The sequence below is a fragment of the Neofelis nebulosa genome, chromosome 1 (genome assembly GCF_028018385.1).
Source record: "Neofelis nebulosa isolate mNeoNeb1 chromosome 1, mNeoNeb1.pri, whole genome shotgun sequence".
Lineage (NCBI taxonomy): Eukaryota > Metazoa > Chordata > Mammalia > Carnivora > Felidae > Neofelis > Neofelis nebulosa.
Window position 1 is genome coordinate 192,602,899 of NC_080782.1, and position 20,321 is coordinate 192,623,219.

General features: G+C 34.9%; 1 protein-coding gene across 17 annotated transcripts in view; it reads left to right on the forward strand.

The window, feature by feature from the left end:
• Window positions 1-20,321, forward strand: part of MYCBP2 (MYC binding protein 2) — a 285,475-nt gene that overhangs the window by 155,427 nt on the left and 109,727 nt on the right. For all 17 annotated transcript variants that reach the window (XM_058682354.1, XM_058682355.1, XM_058682342.1 and 14 more), the window contains 9 exons: window positions 2,029-2,235; window positions 3,061-3,192; window positions 4,751-4,929; window positions 6,581-6,723; window positions 8,183-8,283; window positions 8,951-9,169; window positions 15,410-15,635; window positions 16,634-16,752; window positions 17,416-17,503. In XM_058682354.1, coding sequence (XP_058538337.1) covers window positions 2,029-2,235; window positions 3,061-3,192; window positions 4,751-4,929; window positions 6,581-6,723; window positions 8,183-8,283; window positions 8,951-9,169; window positions 15,410-15,635; window positions 16,634-16,752; window positions 17,416-17,503 — 1,414 coding nt within the window. The remainder of the gene's footprint in view (window positions 1-2,028; window positions 2,236-3,060; window positions 3,193-4,750; window positions 4,930-6,580; window positions 6,724-8,182; window positions 8,284-8,950; window positions 9,170-15,409; window positions 15,636-16,633; window positions 16,753-17,415; window positions 17,504-20,321) is intronic.

Here is a 20,321-nt window from a genome sequence, read left to right on the forward strand (position 1 = left end):
TTTAATCCTATTTGTACTGTTTTCTTAAAAAATAAAAATAAACCTTCAAGCAGGCTGTTTGTTTGGTTTTCCCTTCCTTACACCTCTTCTGTGTGTTGCTTGCTTCCTCTCTCACCAGTTTCCCCAAGACGTCACAGCGATACACACTGTATGTTTTCCTCTTATTTGCCCCATTGTACAACCTCACTGCCATGTTCCAAAATAGTTCACATTGCTGGCCCATGAGGAATAGAAATGGGGCTACTAGTAGGGAACACACAGTATGGAAAAGGTAAAGAGGTTTAAACCTTAGTTCTGCCCACTTGACTGACACAAGACAAATGACATCTGTAAAATGGGAAAAGTAATTTTTTTAAGTTAATTTATTTTTATAGTTACTTCTGCACCCAGCGTGGGACTCAGACTCACAACCCCAAGATGAAGAGTCACATGCTCCCCCATCTGAGCCAGCCAGGCACCCCATAAAATGCAAAAAGTAATTTTATGAAAATGGGCATTAAGTACATTCACATTGTTGCACAGCTATTATCACAAAATTTTAAAAGAATCGAATATTAGTATGTTTGAGAAAACTACTTTGATATGTTTTAAAGTGCTTCACATTATATAAAATAACATTATTTTTAATCATATCACTGTCCTGCTCGCTCTGCCATATAATTTATCTAAACCTTTTGACTGAATTTAGTGAATGTTTCTAATTTTTTCCCCAAAATGCAGACAGAAGGTTGATTTTAAAAATCCTGTCACAATGCAAAATATCTTATATCATTCAAATAAATGTTGATTAGTTAGCATGTACTCAGTTGCTTGCCAAATAACATCTTTTCTCTCATTTGCTTTTATAATCCCTAGCCTTTGCTTTTTCTTACTTGCAGACTTATTTTGGAATCTATTCTAAATTAATCTATCCAGTGTATACTCATTACTAATTCATAGCGACAGTTTAGCCTTTAGGATTTCTGAATGATTACATGCACCTGAGCAGAGTTTAGTATTTAACCCTAGGAACCACTTCCTCCATTTCTTAGTTCACTTTGACTTTGGTCTAGGAGGTCATTGAGCCCCTTGTCAGAAAATTTTAATTTGTCTTTTTTTCACTTGGTCATTCAGCCTGTATAATAGGCTTCCCTTCTGTACCAGATCCTGGAGGAAAGTCTGATGCATAGGTCCCCCTCAGAAGGTTACTATCTGGTTTTCCCCATATGAACTTAACTTTCTAATGAGGAAGAATGCTCCGATTGCAGGTGCCTAATCTACGAACTTGGAAATTTACAAAGGTCATGACTCAGACATCCATATTTCCTTCTTTCCCAGAATAGTTTGAAATTCTTGTTAGAATCATAAACTTCAATTTTTTCCCTCTTATAGGTCTTTCAAATTTCTACAGCCAACTTAGATCAAAAGCAGGCTCTGTAATTGAAAAGAGCACTTTCAATCCAAAATAAGTTCACTGATCCTCTCTAATGAAAGTCTGTAATTAATGATGTTGTAGTTATGTATATATATTCACTTTTGTGTATGTATTTTCTGCAAATGAAGTCTTGAAAACTCACAGATAAGAGGAGGGGATAGTCCCACTGAAGAGGGGAAACTTAGTCCACCTCTTAATTCTTAATTCTCTCCAGAATTCCTAGAGCTCTATGTCACATAGATTGAAAACTGTTGGTCCACAGAATGTTGATGAAATTTTGGTATTTCTTTTCAGAGTGAGTGATATAGTTCATTCATATGTTATGACTGCGATGACTTACATGTTTATAGTTCTGCATTATAAATTAAGTGAAATGCATGACTAAGAGAAGAAAATACTGTCCCGTGATGATTTGTGAATTTAGAATGATAAAATCTATATAATTTTATTGCTATATAATCTCTTAATAGAATGTATGTTTAGAAAGTTTCACACTTCTTAAATGTAGATTATTTTTTTGAATTTCTTAGAAATTTGGAGATAGTTTTGTTGTAGGTATATTTTTAACACTAAGGTACAGACTACTGATGTGTAACTGCTTTTGTTGTTCATAGGTTGATGGACTTAACTCTCTCCACTCTGTTAAAGCCAGTGCTAACCGATTCACAAAAACAAGTCAGGGAAGAAGTTGGAACACTGGGAATGGGTCCCCTGATGCAATCTGTTTTTCAGTAGACAAACCAGGAATAGTTGTGGTTGGTTTTTCTGTCTATGGAGGAGGTGGAATTCATGAATATGAATTAGAGGTGTTAGTTGATGACGTAAGTACTACTCTAACAGTGTCATCTTGTAAGTTGTGCATCAGGACTTACCATTATCATAGTAAGAGTGTCCAAATCTTTGAGGGTTTAGCAGATTAGTCATTAGTCGTGGAAGACATTAAAGAAATGGAAAGAGTGATTCTGCATAATTGCTTCTGTGCCATTCTGGATCACTTCTGCCTCATATTTTTTGCACTTACAGGGGAGATGGTAAATGAAAATACTAGAAATTATAGAGCTAAGCCTCTGATTATAACTTTTGTGTAATTTTTTTGCTTTTGTAGTTTTTTAGAAACAAGAACAGTATTCAGATCAGTATTATTACTGTATCCATGACTAAAGCAGTTTTGTCATAGAGTGCAAATGGATTATTCTTAGTAAAGATAGTTTTCATTAATTGATTAAGCTATCTTGCTGTATTCTCTAAATTATTTAAATTACCTGAGTTTTCACAAAGTTTTATTAAAACGGGACAAAAATTTACCATGTAAATCATTTCATAAAAGATAGAAATCTATCTGTATCTTGATTCTCTTTAGCAATTAAATTATGTCCTACTTCATTAGGCTCTTTAATTAGATTAGCACTCTTCTTATGAAGAAGTGGAAATCATTTTAAGACATCAGATGAGAAAAGCCCATTTGTATGATTTAGGTTGTAGACTCCTCAGGAAATCAGATAAAAATAAATAATTTACTAAAAATTTTTTTCTTCATTATATATGGGGAAATGCTAATGGATAATTTCATATGCAAGGAAAGAAACTGCTTAAAAACAATAAAACAAAATTAAGAATAGGGTGGGTTTTGTTTTTGTTTTAATTAGAGTGAACATGCAGGAGATTCGACTCATTCTCACAGATGGACATCTCTAGAATTAGTCAAAGGAACGTATACAACAGATGACTCACCCAGTGATATAGCTGAAATCAGACTTGACAAAGTTGTTCCTTTAAAGGTAATTTCAGTTATGTTTCTTTTATAAATAAGAGGTACTATGTAGTTTACTTAAAAAGTAATGAAAAGTATTCCTTTTTGTGATGCTTAGAATGTTTATAGAGTCACTACTATACTCCTTATATTGTACTGTATTGTATTTTTGCAAAAGGTCTCTTAAAGTCTGGTATAGTAGAAAGTATTGTTTAGTTTTGGAGTCAGGCAGAACTAGCTTCAGATGCCTGCACTTTCACATAGCTTAAAGACATTAGATGTTATTTAACCACTCTGAGGCTTATCTGAAGATTCAGAAGGATTGTACCTACATTGTAGTGTTGTTCAGATGAAATTAAATAATAAAGTACTTGCCTCAATGTCTAGTACAGTATAGAAACTCAGCAAATATTAGTTCCTGTCTTTTCTTCTCTTATTGTGCCAAACTCTTTTTTAAAAAAATGGCCTTAATCATATTAACTATTAAAGTTACTATTACTTTATATAAAAGTTGTTTATTACTTCATGTAACATAACTATTTACCAAAACAGAAGTCTTATCCTTTTTTAAAATTTTTTTTAATGTTTATTTATTTTTGAGACAGAGAGAAACAGAGCACGAGTGGGGGAGGGGCAGAGAGAGAGAGACAGAGAGAGAGAGAGGAGACACAGAATCCAAAGCAGGCTCCAGGCTCTGAGCTGTTAGCACAGAGTCCGAGGCGGAGCTCAAACTCACGAGCCGTGAGATCATGACCTGAGCCGTAGTCGGATGCTCAATCGACTGAGCCACCCAGGCGCCTCTACCTAATCTTAAAGTAGTTATGCATGGAGTAATTCTGAATTCAACTGTAAATTATTATTTTTATTATAGAACAGAATCTGGGATAAGAGAAGTTCATCAGAGGCCTCATCAAAAAGAGTTAGGGTACCAAAAAACAAAAAAAATCTTTTCACTGTGAAGTGTATATCATAGATCATAAGGCACCAGTGTCTGTATCTCATATTTTCTATGCACGGTACATCTTATTTGGGACAACTTTTGCTTATGGATATTTCTTCCCATTTCTCCACCTATCTGTTTCTATCTCTGAGTGTCTCTTAAATAAAATATAGTAGATTCACCACTATTTTTCCCACACTTAAAATTATTTCAAAAGTTAAACTCATCAAAGAAAAATAATTAGATTATGTACTTTAAATCTTTTGTTATGGTTAGTATTCTTTATGGGCCTAGAGTCAAACTGCCTATATTCAAATACTCATTCCATCACTTAATAGCTGTGTGCCTTTGGATGGCTTACGTAACTTCTCTGTGTCTCAGATTCCTCATCTGTAAAATAGGAATAGTAATGGTACTTACCTCATGAAGTTATTTTAAGGATTAACTTAATCAAAGCACACGAAGTACTTAGTACAGTTTTTTTTTTTAATAATAAACATCATTAAGAGTTATCTTCCTGTTTCATTCATTAAAAATGTGCTTAACCAAATCATCTATAAATAGGACAAAGAAATTCAGCATACTGGCCCAGTTTTTTTTATAGCCTCTGTACATTATAAACATGTTTTACATCTTTATTGTGAAGGAAAATGTTAAATATGCTGTGCGCTTGAGGAACTATGGAAGTCGTACAGCCAATGGAGATGGAGGAATGACCACAGTTCAGTGCCCGGACGGCGTGACATTCACATTCAGCACATGCAGCTTGAGTAGTAATGGTACAAATCAAACCAGAGGACAGATTCCACAGATCCTGTACTATAGGTAAGTGTGTATGTACAGGGAAGGGGGCATTTTAAAGCAACAGAACACATAAAGTTTGATATCAAGGTAAAAAATGCTAAATGCATAGTTATAATTAAATTATGCAGCATAACTTCCTTGCACATACTTGTGCTGATTTGTGTAAAAAGATCTCATATTAATACATAGGAGCACCTGGGTGGGCCAGTTGTTTGAGTGTCTGACTCTTGATTTTGGCTCAAGTCATGATCCCAGGGTCATGGTTTATATATATATATATATATATATATATATATATATATATATATATTAATATATTTCTATTTTTTCACTGTTCACTGTAAAGGTGAATGCTTTAAAATGTTTTTGTCGTTACTTCCCTTTTTTTGTCGTTACTTCTTTAATATCTTCGAAATTTTTATCTCCTGGGCATGTGTGTTCATTTCTTTTTTAAAAGTACCAAAAATACTAAAAACATTCAGTTCATTTCTTTTTTAAAAATACTAAAGATTAGTGATCAGATCACTTCTATCCAAGTACTAGTTTTGCCTTGGTTCTGTTATCCAGTCTGCAATATATTTTGATGTCTCTGAGTCTAGTTCTTGGGGCCCTAGGATACATAACAAGGTGTTCTTAACACATGTGTTTTCAGTGCATGACCTGTGTTATTAGCTAGTCCTTGTAGTAACTCCGTGAGGTGGGCGCTTGTCCTGCTTCACAGATGAGGGAACAGACACGTTGAGGGTTAAATGCCTTGCCTAAAGTCACACTTCTTGTAAAGTATGGTCCTGGGTTCTATAGGCAGGTAATTGGTCTCCAGATGACCTGCTTTTAACATGTCCTCTTTAACAATGCTTAAGGTCACCTGTGAGACATCGTAGTTTAATGTGTCACAGTGCTCCTCCCCATCCATGGTTGGAGCCAAGCACCTTGGAGTTTCTTGACTTCCCTGTTTCTCTCACTCTTTCTATCACCAAGTCCTGGCAGCTGTGCTTTTAAAATGTTCTAAGTCTGACCTTTTCTAACTCCCATAATTAACAGTTCAGTTCAAACCATCACTGCCGCCCCCTGCGTAACAATCATAGCTTCTAACCCAGTCTCCCCCCCAGTCTCCCTCCCACCTTTTTTGGTGGCCCTCCTGCAGTCAGTCTGCACAGTGCAGCCAGAAGGGTTTCACAGAAATATGCATCAGGCCAAGTTCTGCCCCTGCTCACGATCCCCTCACAGCTTCCCATCCCAGTACGAAATGCAAGGTCTTATGGAGGCTTATGGAGCTCACATGGTGTGATTCCTGTCACCCTCCACGCTCCTTTCATTCCAGTCACACTCGTCTTCATTCTGTTCCTTGAACTTGCCAGTCTTGTTCTTGTCTGAACCTTTATCTTACTATTCCTTATGCCTGAATATTTTATCGTCAGCTTTTTGTTTTTTTAACATAATTCAAGCCTTTATTTAAATATCAGTTCCTGATACAGACTCTCTTTGGTCTTATTCTAAAATAACTTTATATCCTTATCCGGCTGTATTTTTCTTTGAAGTCCTGTCACTCCTTGAAATTGCACGGTTACAACTTTAACTTTTTTAACTTTAAGTGAGGAGCTCTGATCTAACTAGAGTTAGATCATGTTTTACCTACCATGTAAAATAATCTCATGTATTACTCCTGTTACAGGAGTGAATTTGATGGAGATTTACAATCCCAGCTTCTGAGTAAAGCCAATGAAGAAGATAAAAACTGTAGCAGAGCTCTCTCTGTGGTAAGCACTGTTGTTCGAGCTGCAAAAGACCTCTTGCACAGAGCTCTTGCTGTGGATGGTAAGACTTTTCTTTTAATAGTCATATTTTAGATTCTTTATTCCCTAACTTGTACACAGAGTTACTGAAGAGTAACTATTTTGTAGGATCCCAGAATGTTTTATTCATTGTAGATCTGCTCACACATACACATTCATTTTGGATCAGCCATACTCTCCATATTCTAATGCAGAACTTTTTAAAATGTCCAAAAGCAGTTACCGGATACCTATTTTTTCCTTAGTTAACCTAGTAAGAAAAACTCAAGGATAAAGCTGAGTCTTTGCTTTATCCTTACTTTAGTAGTCAGAAAGCATTTTATTTTCTCCTTAAGGTGTGTTTTTCTTCCTATATTTCCAGTAATGTTATCACCATTCACCCAAAGGTCTGGGTAACCCTAAACATCTCCCCAAACTCACTTGTCTGATTTCAGTTCTATAAGTTCTTCCACTGGCAACTCTCCAATTTGTATTCCCCTGTCTGTTCTTCCATAGTCCAAGCTACCATGGTGCTGACACATGTCCTCTTCCCCATAGATGGGTAACATCCCAGCAGCCTCACTGCCACTGTTCTCCCATTCCACATCTAACTACCTAGTCACCTCCACACTGGCAGTGGAGTTCATTTACACAAGCATTCATTGTAACCCACCCAGCCTTACTGTAATCTGTAACATTTGTTCCTAAGCCTAGTACACATCAGAATCACCTGGGAAACTTGCTAAAAATAAAAAATGTTTGGCCCATCCAGTCTGCAGGTTTGGGCTGAGCTAAGAAACTGTATTTTTAAATAACTGAATCCTATGCCGATGCAACAGCATATCTAGAAAGAAGTATTTGGAAATAATTGGCCTTTAATATAAAGGTGATCTCAATCTAGACTCAACTTATCTTCCCAGCACCGTGCTCATTGGGTAAATGATTATAATGTCCTTTAGCAAAAGGTTTCTTGGTAAAATAGAAGGCAATATAGCTTAATAACAGCATTTTTGTAGTGCTTGATATGTGCAGGCATTGTTCTAATGTTTTACATATATTAACTCAATCTTTGTAGTACCCACTGAGGGAAGTACTGTTACTATCCTTTTTACAGAGGAGTAACCTGAGGCATATGCCAATTAAGTAATTGGCCTAATGTCACACATGTAGCCACGTGTGGCATCAGGTGTAGTGGTTAACATCATGACTATTGCTGTAGGTTCTAATCCTGCCTCTGTCATTTTACAGCTGTAGGATTTTCGATGAGTTATTTAAACAGTGTGTGCCTTGGTTTCGTCTTGTAAAAAGTAGAGATAATACAAGTGTCTTACTGTGAGGATTAATTGATATGGCTTATGTCAGTAAAGCCCTTAGAATAGGGCCAGGTCCTTTATAAGAGTGATAATTTTATTTTGCTCAAGAGACTAGAATATAGATTTAGTATAGCATATATGCATTACAGTGAAATTACCTTCTAACTATAGTTTTAATGCCTTTTTTAGCTGATGACATTCCAGAACTGCTTAGTTCTTCCAGTCTGTTTTCCATGCTGCTTCCCCTTATTATAGCCTACATAGGACCAGTAGCTGCTGCTATTCCCAAGGTGTGTAACTTAATTATGTAACTTTGAATATTTTTTTAATATCATTTTTTTTAGACTTTGTATCTTTATAAACATTTTAATCTTTGAGGCACCTGGGTTACAAGTAACATAACAGAGATAGACATGTTGAAATGGTAGAAGTTATCAGTTAAACCTCTCTGTTCTTCATATTGTTGACTAGATTACTGTGCTTACTTATTGGCTTTACAGTTGAAGAATTTGGGAATGAGAAATATATTTTAGAGTTATGACATATAAGGAGAGTTTAAGTAGATTTTTGTAGTTTATGAGGTTGATGCCAAGTCTTCTTTTTGAATAAAAATAGCAAGGTAGGAGTATTTTACAATTGAGAAATAGTCAAGATATGGAGGAAATCATAAACTATTGATTCTTTAGCATAAAGATTGAGTAAAACCTAGTTTACGACAGATTACAAAAAGGCAAAGTGTTTAAAAGTATAGACAAGGTTATTTTCATATAACATCTAAGACATCTAAGGTAAATCTTTTTTTTCCATAAAAAAAATTTCTCTTTGAGCAAAAATTTAGTCAGAAGAAACTCTTAATAATATCTTAGTAATTAAGGATGGCCAACAATTACAGTAATTAACAACTTTAAAGCAATTTTCACATTTATTATCTCATTTAATCATTTCTTTTTATACCAGGTGGCTGTAGAAGTCTTTGGCCTTGTCCAACAGTTACTTCCCTCAGTTGCCATTTTGAATCAGAAGTATGCACCCCCTGCATTCAATCCTAATCAGTCAACAGATAGCACCACAGGAAACCAGCCTGAGCAAGGCCTCTCTGCTTGTACAACCTCTAATCACTATGCGGTCATAGAGAGTGAGCACCCCTATAAACCTGCATGTGTGATGCACTACAAGGTAGGCGCTGACTCCTGGGCAGAGTTTAAATTTAAAAGTTGGTTTGATGTTCTATAATGATGCCTTACAGGATACTTTGCCTCTGTTTAGAAGTATAGTTTTTTATAGTATTTAAATATAGAAATCAGGTGGTTAGGCACTGTCAGATCCACAAAAGGGTTTAAGATAGAATTTTTGTCATTAAAGTGTATAGTTGGGAGTATTTGTGAGAATTGTTCTCATATGTTTTTATAAGTCCAGTGCAGTATATAATGTTCAACTGCATATTATATATTGTAATAGTAGTGGATATAAGCATGAAAATTTAAAAATCATGTTGTTTGAACTGCTATTATTTATACCACAGCCTGAGCTCTGAAAATTTGCATATCCAATGCAGGACTTCGAGTGCTCTAATATAAATAATGTAAAAAATAATAAAACATTTATAAATATAATATTATTACAGAGTATCCAGAGTCTTTATTCCTTCTTAAATTGTATCATGTAAGCTAAGGAGGAGAAGGAAGATTTGTCTAATTCATCAATGTGATTATAAGTTTTATGTGCTTGCAAAATACTCAACTTTTTATTATACACTGTGGTAAACATATAAAAGGACTAGACAGTCACTGCACTTATCCATCATCACAGATTCAGTAGTTACCAGCTTTTTTAAAGTTTTTATTTAAATTCCAGTTAAGATACAGTGTAGTATTAGTTTCAGGTGTACAATATAGTGATTCAACACTTTCGTACATCACCCTGTGCTTATCACAGCAAGTGCACTCCTTAACCCCCATCACCTGTTTAACTCAACCCTCACCCCCACCCCAACCTCTTGACCAGACCTGATTTGTTTATTCTCCACCCACTTTGCCCTTTCTAGATTATTTTAAAGCACCTTTATGGATATTTTATTATGTATCTTTAAATATAGATAGACCCATAAAAAGTAACTATATTATTATTATACAGAAAATGCTAATAATTCCTTCATGTCATCAAATATGTACATTTTTAACTGAGTTAGATTCAAAATAAGAGTTTAACTTTTTTAATTGTTTGAATTAGAATCCAGATAAGATCCATACATTGTGATTGGTTATTATGTCTCTCAAGTCTCTTGTTATCTACTTGAGGAGGTTCCCCTCCAACTCTTTTTTTGTTTCCTTGAATTTTATTTGAGAAAATGGACCATATGTCTTTGTTGGTAGGAGCCTCTTCAGCTTGCCGCCTGAATCCTTTAGTCATACCCCTTGTAGTCATTCATAGCATCCTCCCTCACTAGTGTAAGATATTCTAGGCTCATCTTCTACATTTCTTGTGTTGGTATTTTAGAGCCAAAATTTGGCAGAAGAATTTGACTCGTTTCTCTTGGGCTGGTGATTGTTTCTAAATATTTGTAGTGCACAGAACTGATACATACAGTCACTCGTGCATGCATTTATACACACAGGCACATATTATTTTTATATATGTGTATATATTCCTGTATAGACACATTTATGTGTATGTTTTGTTTTGTTTTGTTTTGTTTTTAAGATACAATACCTGAAGTTTGTACTGATGATATTAATTCAGAATAAGGTCCATAGGATCTTACCCTTGAATCTTTTTGTCATACATCTAGATCCCTGTTCCCAATGACACTGGGAATATTAGAATTAGAAACTCAGTTATTCATTTCCTGTGTGTGTATATGTGTGGGTGTGTTTTGTCATGTTGGGTATATCCCATCTAGGATGTATAAAGAAATGAATGTGTTTTAAAGTAAGTGGGTATGGTCAATTACTGTGTTTAATGTAAGTTGGAATAGTCACTCTCTGTGTGATTATGCCACTAATTGGACATACATTTGGCATCATTTCTTTTATTTTAGGATTTTAGGAACTGCTTTTTATATCTTGTTTTGTTTTAGAACAACTTAAATGATTACATTGTCCTAACTCAAATCTATAAAGGAAAGAGTACTCAGAGAAGTCTAGCTTTTATTTCTATCCCTAATCTCTGTTCCCTCCTTCCCTATCCTAGGTAGCATTTCATTTTATTATAACTTTGTAGTTTATTCTTCCGTTTTTTATAACGTAAGTGTAGTCACATACACAGATGGAGATAGTGTGTATATTCATTCCCCATGTGTTTCAGCTTTTATTTTAAATATTTCAAACCTGTAGGAAAAAATAAGATTTGTGCAATGATCACCTTGTATGCCTTTCACCTGGCTTCATCAGTTAACATTTTGCCACATTTGTTGTATTTATTTATCTGTATTTGATACTGCTGAACCATTTAAGAGTAAGTTGCAAACATGAACAGTCACCTTGTTCCTAAGAACAGAGATTTTTCTGTGTATCAGTAATACACTAGTCAAATTTAGGGAATTTAACATTGATGCTCTATTACCATAATGCGTAATAGTAGTATACCATGATATTATAAGCTAGATGTTTTGCCATCTGCCCCAACAACAGCATTCATGGCATTTTTCTAAACCCAGATCTGGGATCCACCCAGATTCATCCATTGCACTTAGTTGTCAGGTCTTCTCTGTTTCCTTTGATCTGAAATAGTGCCTCAGGCTTTCCTTGTCTTTCTTGACATTGGCATTTATGAAGAATACAATCAGTGGTTCTGTAGAAGTGTCCTTTTATTTGGACTTGATTGATTGTTTCCTAATGATTAAACTTAGGTTACTTGTTTTGGGCAGCAATAGTTCATAATTGATACCGTATTCTTGTCAGTGCATCCCATCAGGAAGTACTTACCATTTGATTAAGAGGATATCTGGCAAGTTTCTCCACCAAAACTACCTTTTTTCTCTTTGAAAAGGCTTATGGGTAGAGAGCTAGAGACTGTGTAAAAAATACTCCCTAACAAATTTTTACCCAGCAGTTTTAGCATCCATTGGTGATTCTTACCCAAATCACTTATTACTATAGTGGTTGCAGAACGGTGGCTTTCTAATTCTGTTATTCCTTCCATTTGGTGTTCTATTGTAAAAGACCGTTTTTCCATCCCTTCCACTTTTAAACACACATTGACTCATTTATTTTATGTGTTTATATCAATACAGATTTAAGAATTTTCTTTTTGTTTAATGTTATAATCCTTTGCTGTTATTATTTTAATTCTCAAATTTTAATTGATTTGGCCAGTGGAAGTTCATTCAAGCTGGATTTTATGTTTTTTATATGTTTTATCATGTTTTCATCAGTTTTTGAATACTACCTACCAGTTCTAGTCAACATTATAGGAGTCTTGTCTTTATATCTATCCCATTTATGTGTCGCTGTGAAAAATAAAACTACCGGGTAAAATTAACAATTTCCTTGCAAAATGTTTGTCTTTAGAATATATCCCGCTGACATTAGATAACAAAGTACCAAATTCAGAAGTTACTTGGAGTAATTCTTTTTATCTATATGTGCAGGTTGCTATACAATCACTTTGCTATAAAATTAGGCTTATTTGGTTTTTTGTACTTAATTTTTGTGAGTTTTCCCCAATCCTTCTTTGTTTATCTTTATCTTTATCTTGGTTAACTTTTATCTTTTTTTTTTTTTTTAAAGATGTTCAACATCATCAGTCTTTTTTTTTTTTTTTAATGTTTATTTATTTTTGAGACAGAGACAGAGCATGAACGGGGGAGGGTCAGAGAGAGGGAGACACAGACTCTGAAACAGGCTCCAGGCTCTGAGCTGTCAGCACAGAGCCCGACGCAGGGCTCGAACTCACAGACCGCGAGATCATGACCTGAGCTGAAGTCGGCCGCTTAACCGACTGAGCCACCCGGGCGCCCCACTTTTATCTTTTAATTTTATACAGTATTTAAAATATCAACATGGCTCCAGAAATAAAATCATATAAAATAACATGCTCAGAATTATGAGGCCCTTCCCTTTCCCTTCTCTGCTTCTCAGCTTACTCCATTGAGTGTCCTGGTGTTTCCTTCCTGTGTTTATTTTTGAAAAAATAGATAGATGGATATAGATGTAGGTTTTTCTTTTATTTAAAATAGTAGCACACCAAATCTGTTTGGTACTTTTTGAAATGTAATAAAATGCATAGAAATCTCCCCATATCATTTAAAGAGATCATCCTCATTCTTTTTTTACAACTGGTTAGTGCTCCTCTGTGAAGATGGATCATAGTTTATTCAGTAGGTAGCGTGTGTGAGCACTTCAGGTGTTTTCAGTATTTTGCTAATTTTTTTGCGATGAATAACCTTACGTAAATGTTGGGCTTTTTTGTTTGTTTTTTCATGTATTTAGAAATATATCTTCAAAGCACATCCCCAGAAGTGGGATTACTGGGTCAAACAAATATGGACTGAGGAGACATGTGCTTCATAGGTTTGGGGTTACTGCTACAGAAGCTGAACGCATATGTATCTTTGCTAGGGTTGAGAGAGTCCTGTTGAGGTTATACTGTTTCGTGTCCCCAGCACCAGTGTTTGAGAGTGCTTGTTTTCTCACAGCCTCCCCAACAGAGTATGTGGTTAAATTTTGGGCCTTTTGCTAATATAATGGGAGAATTGGTGGGAGTAATGGTATTTTACTTTAGTTTTAATTTGCATTTATGTAATTATGAACAAAGGTGAGCTTTTCATTTAAGTGGAGATTTTTTTTAATCCTGTACCAAAGCTGTTTGCCTTAGTTCTAGGTAATTTTTTTAGATCAATATCATACTTAGGAAATTTCCTAACTGTCATATCATATCCTATAACCATTTCATAGTTTACTATTCGACATGGTCCCACTTAATTGTAATTCGACTACCAAGACAGAATGCTGTCTGCCATGATGATGATAGAAGCTTACCCTACAACCCAGCAATAGTATTACTAGGAATTTATCCAGAGGATACAGGAGTGCTGATTCATAGGGGCACTTGTGCCCCAATGTTTATAGCAGCACTTTCAACAATAGCCAAATCATGGAAAGAGCCCAAATGTCCATCAACTGATGAATTGGATAAAGAAGATGTGGTTATATATACAATGGAATACTACTTGGCACTGAGAAAGAATGAAATCCTGCCATTTGCAACAATGTGGATGGAACTGGAGGGTATTATGCTAACTGAAATAAGTCAGGCAGAGAAAGACATATGATTTCACTCCTATGTGGAATTTGAGAAACTTAACAGAAGACCATGGGGGAAGGGATGGGGAAGAAATAGTTTCAAACAGAGAGGGAGGCAAACCCATATTAGACTCTTAAATACAGAGAACAAACTGAGGATTGATGGGGGTGGCAGGGGAGAGGGGAAAGTGGGTGATGGGCATTGAGGAGGGCACTTCTTGTAATGAGCACTGGATGTTGCACGTAAGCGATGAATCACAGGAATCTACCCCTGAAACCAAGAGCACACTGTATACGCTGTATGTTAGCCAACTTGACACTAAATTATATTTAAAAAAATACTAATAAAAGATTTTTAAAAGATAAGGACAAAGATACATTTTATGACCTAGTTTGTGTGACTTTCAACACAATAGCTAGTATTTGGCAATTTTATTTTAGTTTTTCTACCCTTCATATTTCAACTTTAATAAAATAAACTATATTGGCTTACTTAAAAATATACATATAAGTATGTGCCATCATAAACTCATATTACATTGAAACTTTAGATTAGGAAAATATAAAAATCTAGGTTTTCATCATTGTGTGTTTAGTTTATTTTTTTATTCTCATTATATATGAAGTTCTGAAGTTTTTTGCTAATGAAAAATATCATTTGTAGCAGATACTATGAATGGTAGATAACTTAAAAGTGACTAAAACCTTAAATTTTAATGATTTGTTTCCTTTCCATCAATATATCTTTATATTTTGCCCATCTAATTATATTTTCATTTACCTACTTAGATTCCTTAAATGCATACTGACTGAAATAGAAAATTTTCTATATATATAGTTCCACAAAATTAGATAACTGAATGTTTATGGAAATCAAAACAACCTTGTAATATTTTTTCAGTGTTACCAGTGTGTACTTACAAACATTGATGTAATATCAACCAAGTTTTAGGTAGAAAGCAGTAGATATTGCAAGTTGGGAATAGGGACAATTGATATTGAACATTAATACCATGATTTCTAATCATATTGAAACTACTGTATTAGTTTCTTAAAATTTAGTTTACAGTATGTTTAAAGCATCATATTTACAGTATGTCCTGTGTCTAAAATAGGAAAAAACAATCAAATTTTTCTTAACAAATACAAGTGTCCTCTTGCCTATTGACCTCAGGTGACGTTCCCAGAATGTGTACGGTGGATGACAATCGAGTTTGACCCCCAGTGTGGCACTGCACAGTCAGAAGATGTCCTCCGTTTATTGATTCCTGTCAGAACTGTTCAGAATTCAGGATATGGACCAAAATTGACATCTGTTCATGAAAATCTTAACTCCTGGATAGAATTAAAGAAATTTTCAGGGTCCTCTGGGTGGCCTACTATGGTTTTAGTGTTGCCAGGTAAGTTGTTTTTTTATTTTCTGTTTCATATGGTAAAATATATGCATTTATGACAATTATGTTTGGTAAGGATACAACATTGAGAAGAATTTCTTCAAGACCTACTATGCATCTGGAGTGCACTTGAGTAGTGAAGAAGACTCTAGTCTCATAACACGACTGCGTTTTCAAAGAGAGAATGTCATGAGGATCTTGTGAAAAAAGTTTAGCTTAACCAAAGCAGAGGGTTAATATTGAGGAGTAGATGTCTGTATAGTTGGGAACAAACTATGGAAGAAGTGAATTTGATCTTTTATTTTCCCAATAAGTGCTAGACTTTGAGAACTTAGGGCTTCTTCCACTCAAGAGAATTGGTGAAACACCTCACATACTGAGTTACATTAAAGCTGTTGTTTTTAGTTCTTCAGGCTTGAGGATGTGTGTGTGTTGGGCGGCGGGGGGAGTGTCAGAGATAGAAAGCATTTTTTTATTGCTATTGCTAATGTTTTCCTTTCAAAGAAAGTTTGTAAATTATTAAAACTGCATGTAGTCTGTTGTGTTTTTAACCAGTTAACCATAAATATTCTTGTGATTCCTCAAACTCATAGCCTGTTTGAATTCAGAAGCTTTTGTCTTCTAGTCTGACCTGCCTTGTTTGTTTGTAAGGAGCCAGGTTAGAGGATTGCTTACTGACTGAAACAGAAAAGGCTAACTAACCTAGGTTACCCTAGAAATAGATAATTGAAAAATGATTGCTCATGTAACATGAAGGTAGAACATTTGATTGAGGAGAGCTTGATCATAAAGAAAAATAACAATTCACTTGAGATGATTCTGTTGTTGGCTAGAGTTGTTTTTAGCAATTATATTCAAGTAGATACAGGAACACCCCCCGCCCCCAAAAAGCCTGGGCTTTTTAATAACTGATTTGTATTGCTACCTATCTTGAGATAGATAAAAGGGAAACTTTAATAAAGTCATTTCAGATTTTGAACTCAATGTTAGCTTTTTTTTCTTAGGAAATGAAGCCCTTTTTTCATTGGAGACTGCATCAGATTATGTGAAAGATGACAAAGCTTCTTTCTATGGTTTTAAATGTTTTGCAATTGGATATGAGTTTAGCCCTGGACCTGATGAGGTAGGAATGAATTATCTTCTCATTGTGTTAAGATTGTGTTTCTGAGGGCTGCTATTGACTAAAGTTGTGTTTGCTGCCTATGTTCACGAAGCCTGAAATTTAAAGAATATAATTTAAAATACCTTGTAGTTTAATTTTGTGTAGTGTTTTTTGTTTTTTAGTGTTTTGTTTGTTTGTTTGTTTGTTTTTGCTACTTTTAATACATGAAGAGAATAGAGTCTGCAACAGAAATTATAATTGTACCTGCTCCAAACCTGCTCAGGTGGCTGTACCTTTCTGAGTAAATAATAGAATCTGCTTTCCCAATGGGACCAATTTAGTTTCTATTCTAAATGTTTCAAATCATACAATAAAACAAAATCAAGGTGAAAAAAATGATCATGTTACTTCAAAGTAATGAATGACAAATTCTTTGGAATGCACCTGTAGACCTGGACCTTATAACATGCAGTAGACATTTTATTGACCCTCCTCCACTCTTAATTTAACCACTAGTTGACCTGTTCTTTCTGGTTTCAAAAGTTATGCTTGGATGCAAATCACATTTTGTTGATAATCCACATTATCTTCCAAATATTTTATCCTCCAAATATTTTTTTAAAGCAGCTCATTTTATCTTATTTTCATTTCATTTTATTTTATTTTATTTTTGTGATTCTCCAGGGTGTCATTCAGTTGGAAAAAGAATTAGCCAATCTTGGCGGAGTTTGTGCAGCCGCTTTGATGAAAAAGGATCTAGCACTTCCTATTGGTAAGTCTGGTCAAGTATTAGGTGTTTATGATTTTGTTAAAAATTTCAAGGGTAGAATATGTTTATTTTAGGGCATTCTGAAATAATTTAGCAAAATGAATTCAATAGTCCCATACATTCATGAGTAATAACTGTTTAATATGCTGGTAGTTTGGGTTTTCTGTACTGAAGATTGAAGAGTATCCTCTAGTCTTTTCTATTCACACACAGACATGCACACAAACCCTTCTTAGGCACATACACGCTGTGTGTCAGACACTGGGTTAAACATTAGATACATAATATTAAACCAAAAGTTTTGAGATAATTTCTTAAATATCCTTGTGGACATATCAACTAGACAGTTGGATATTCATTGCCTGATGCTCAGGGCACAAGTCAAAGGAAATGTCATTTGAACATAGTTGAAATTTAAAGGCATGGGACCATGTGAAAGATGAGCTAGGAAGAGAATGCAAATGAGAAAGAGAAGATAGCCCAGGATCAGAAGTGGGACTGCCAAAGTGTCAAAAATGGACAGAACAGGAGGAAGAGCACATAAAAAATACTGGTACAGCAGCGAAGGAGGTAGGCGTAAAACCAGGAAAATGGACATTGATGGGATTTTTTAATGTAGTTGAGAAGTCAATTAAAATCTACCATTGGATGGAGAGACTTGTTGGTTACATATATGCTCAATAAGAAATATATCAGTGAGATGAGAGAAACATAAGGCCTTTAGAGTAGAGGGAGAGAATGGATGGTCAGAAAAGAGACGCCGGTTAAATATAGATAGCTCTTTAGAAGAATTTTCCTGTGAAGCACAGGAGAGAAATGAGGTATTGGCAGGAACAATACCTCTTTATAAAATGATACAAATTTGTGTGGTATGTGAATCAATTTATGATCAGGATGGTAAAGATGAAACTAAGGTTAGAAATATTTACTGATTCTATGATGCTTAGACGTGGTTTAACATTTATCTTCATAGTGTTTGGGAGTAAAAGACATTATTATTGTATTTCCCCAGTTCTCACCCTTAGAAGTTCATTTGTAGTTCCTCCCTCGAAGACTACCCTTTCCACCTCATCCCTCCTCCCTCCCTTCTCATTCTCTGCTCTTTTCTTCCTTCCCTTTTTCCTGTTCCCTTCCATGCTTCTCAGTTCCCCTGCTCCTACTTAATGTTGACACAGGTATGAGGAAGTGAGACATGTTGTGTTCTCTTTATATGAAGGAAATGGGTGTAGCCTTTGGAGGAAATTTGTTATTTCCTCCAAAGGAAATTTGTTCAAATTTTACATGCCGTATACTTTTTGATACAGCAATTTTTGTATGTACTTGTACAAATGCTTAAAAAATATATGTTGTAAGAGAGATATTAATATAGCAGTGCTTGTGATTGTAAAACATAGAAGCAACTAAAATATCTATCAGTTGGAAACTGGTTAAATAAGTAATGATACATACAAGGGGAATACATGAGACTGTTAAAAAACAACAACAAAAAGAGATTTCTATGTTCTGACCAAGAAAAATTCCTAATTATGTTAACTGAGAAAAGTTTCAGAAGAGGGTCCCATTCTTCGTGAATATTATGTTATATATATATAATAATATATGTGTATGTGTGCATGAGTATATATGTTGACACACACACATGTACTTATTTGCACACAAAGTTTCTTGAATAATACATAAACTGTTGACATTTTATTTTCAGAAGGAGGTAGGTAGGAGAATTTTTCATTCTACACTTCTGCAAAATTTAAATATTTCCTTTTGAACATGTATTACCTTAGTAATAGTTTTTAAATTAATTAAACTATCAAAGCAAATTCAATAAATATGGTTGGTTTTTTTTTTAATGTTGCTTTATTTTTGAAGGCAAGAGATCCAGAGCATGAGCAGAGAGGAGCAGAGAGAGAGGGACACACAGAATCTGAAGCAGGCCTCAGAGGGCTCTGAGCTGTCAGCACAGAACCCACAATGGGGCTTGAATTCACAAACCATGAGATCATGACCTGAGATGAAGTCGGACGCTTAACCGACTGAGCCACACAGGTGCCCCTAAATATGTTTTATATGAAGCAATAAAGGAGAAAATGGATGGAGGATACACTCACTATCTTATGTTTTCCTGTAAATTACTCTTTTTACTAAAGGTATAGATAGCTCTTGTATAAGATAACCAAAATAAAAAGGCCCAGATTCTGAGTAACTAGTTCCTTCATTTTGGGAGATAGAGGGGAATTTGAATACACTAAATTCAAAAGTGCACATTTATATGCCTAAATGTAGTGTGTGTGTGTGTGTGTGTGTGTGTGTGTGTGTGTATTGCACATCACTTGGTAGATACCTTTTGAGTATTGCCTTGAGAATTAATAGCCTTATATTTACACTGAAATATACATTTTAAAACATAAAGCACTGAGACTGATCCAGAATGATAATAGTTCTTTCCAATCTGGAATATCAGAATTGTGAAAAAGGTGTGAATAAATGCAGAGGACTAGAGAGTTAAACTAAGTGAGGTTTCTGGGTGGCTCAGAGGGTTAAGCATCCTACTCTTGATTTTGGCTCAGGTCATGATCTTGCGGTTCATGAGTTCAAGCCCCATGTCCAGCTCTGCGCTGACAACATGGAGCCTGCTTGAGATTCTCTCTCTCTCTCTCTCTCTCTCTCTCTCTCTCTCTCTCTCTTTCTCTCTCTCTCTCTCTCTCTTTCTCTGCCCCCCTCTCTTTGCACCTCCCCTGCTCTTGCTCTCAAAATAAATACATAAACTAAAAAAAAAAAAAAAGTTAAACTAAGTATTAATATATGTTACTAAAACTTTTCATTT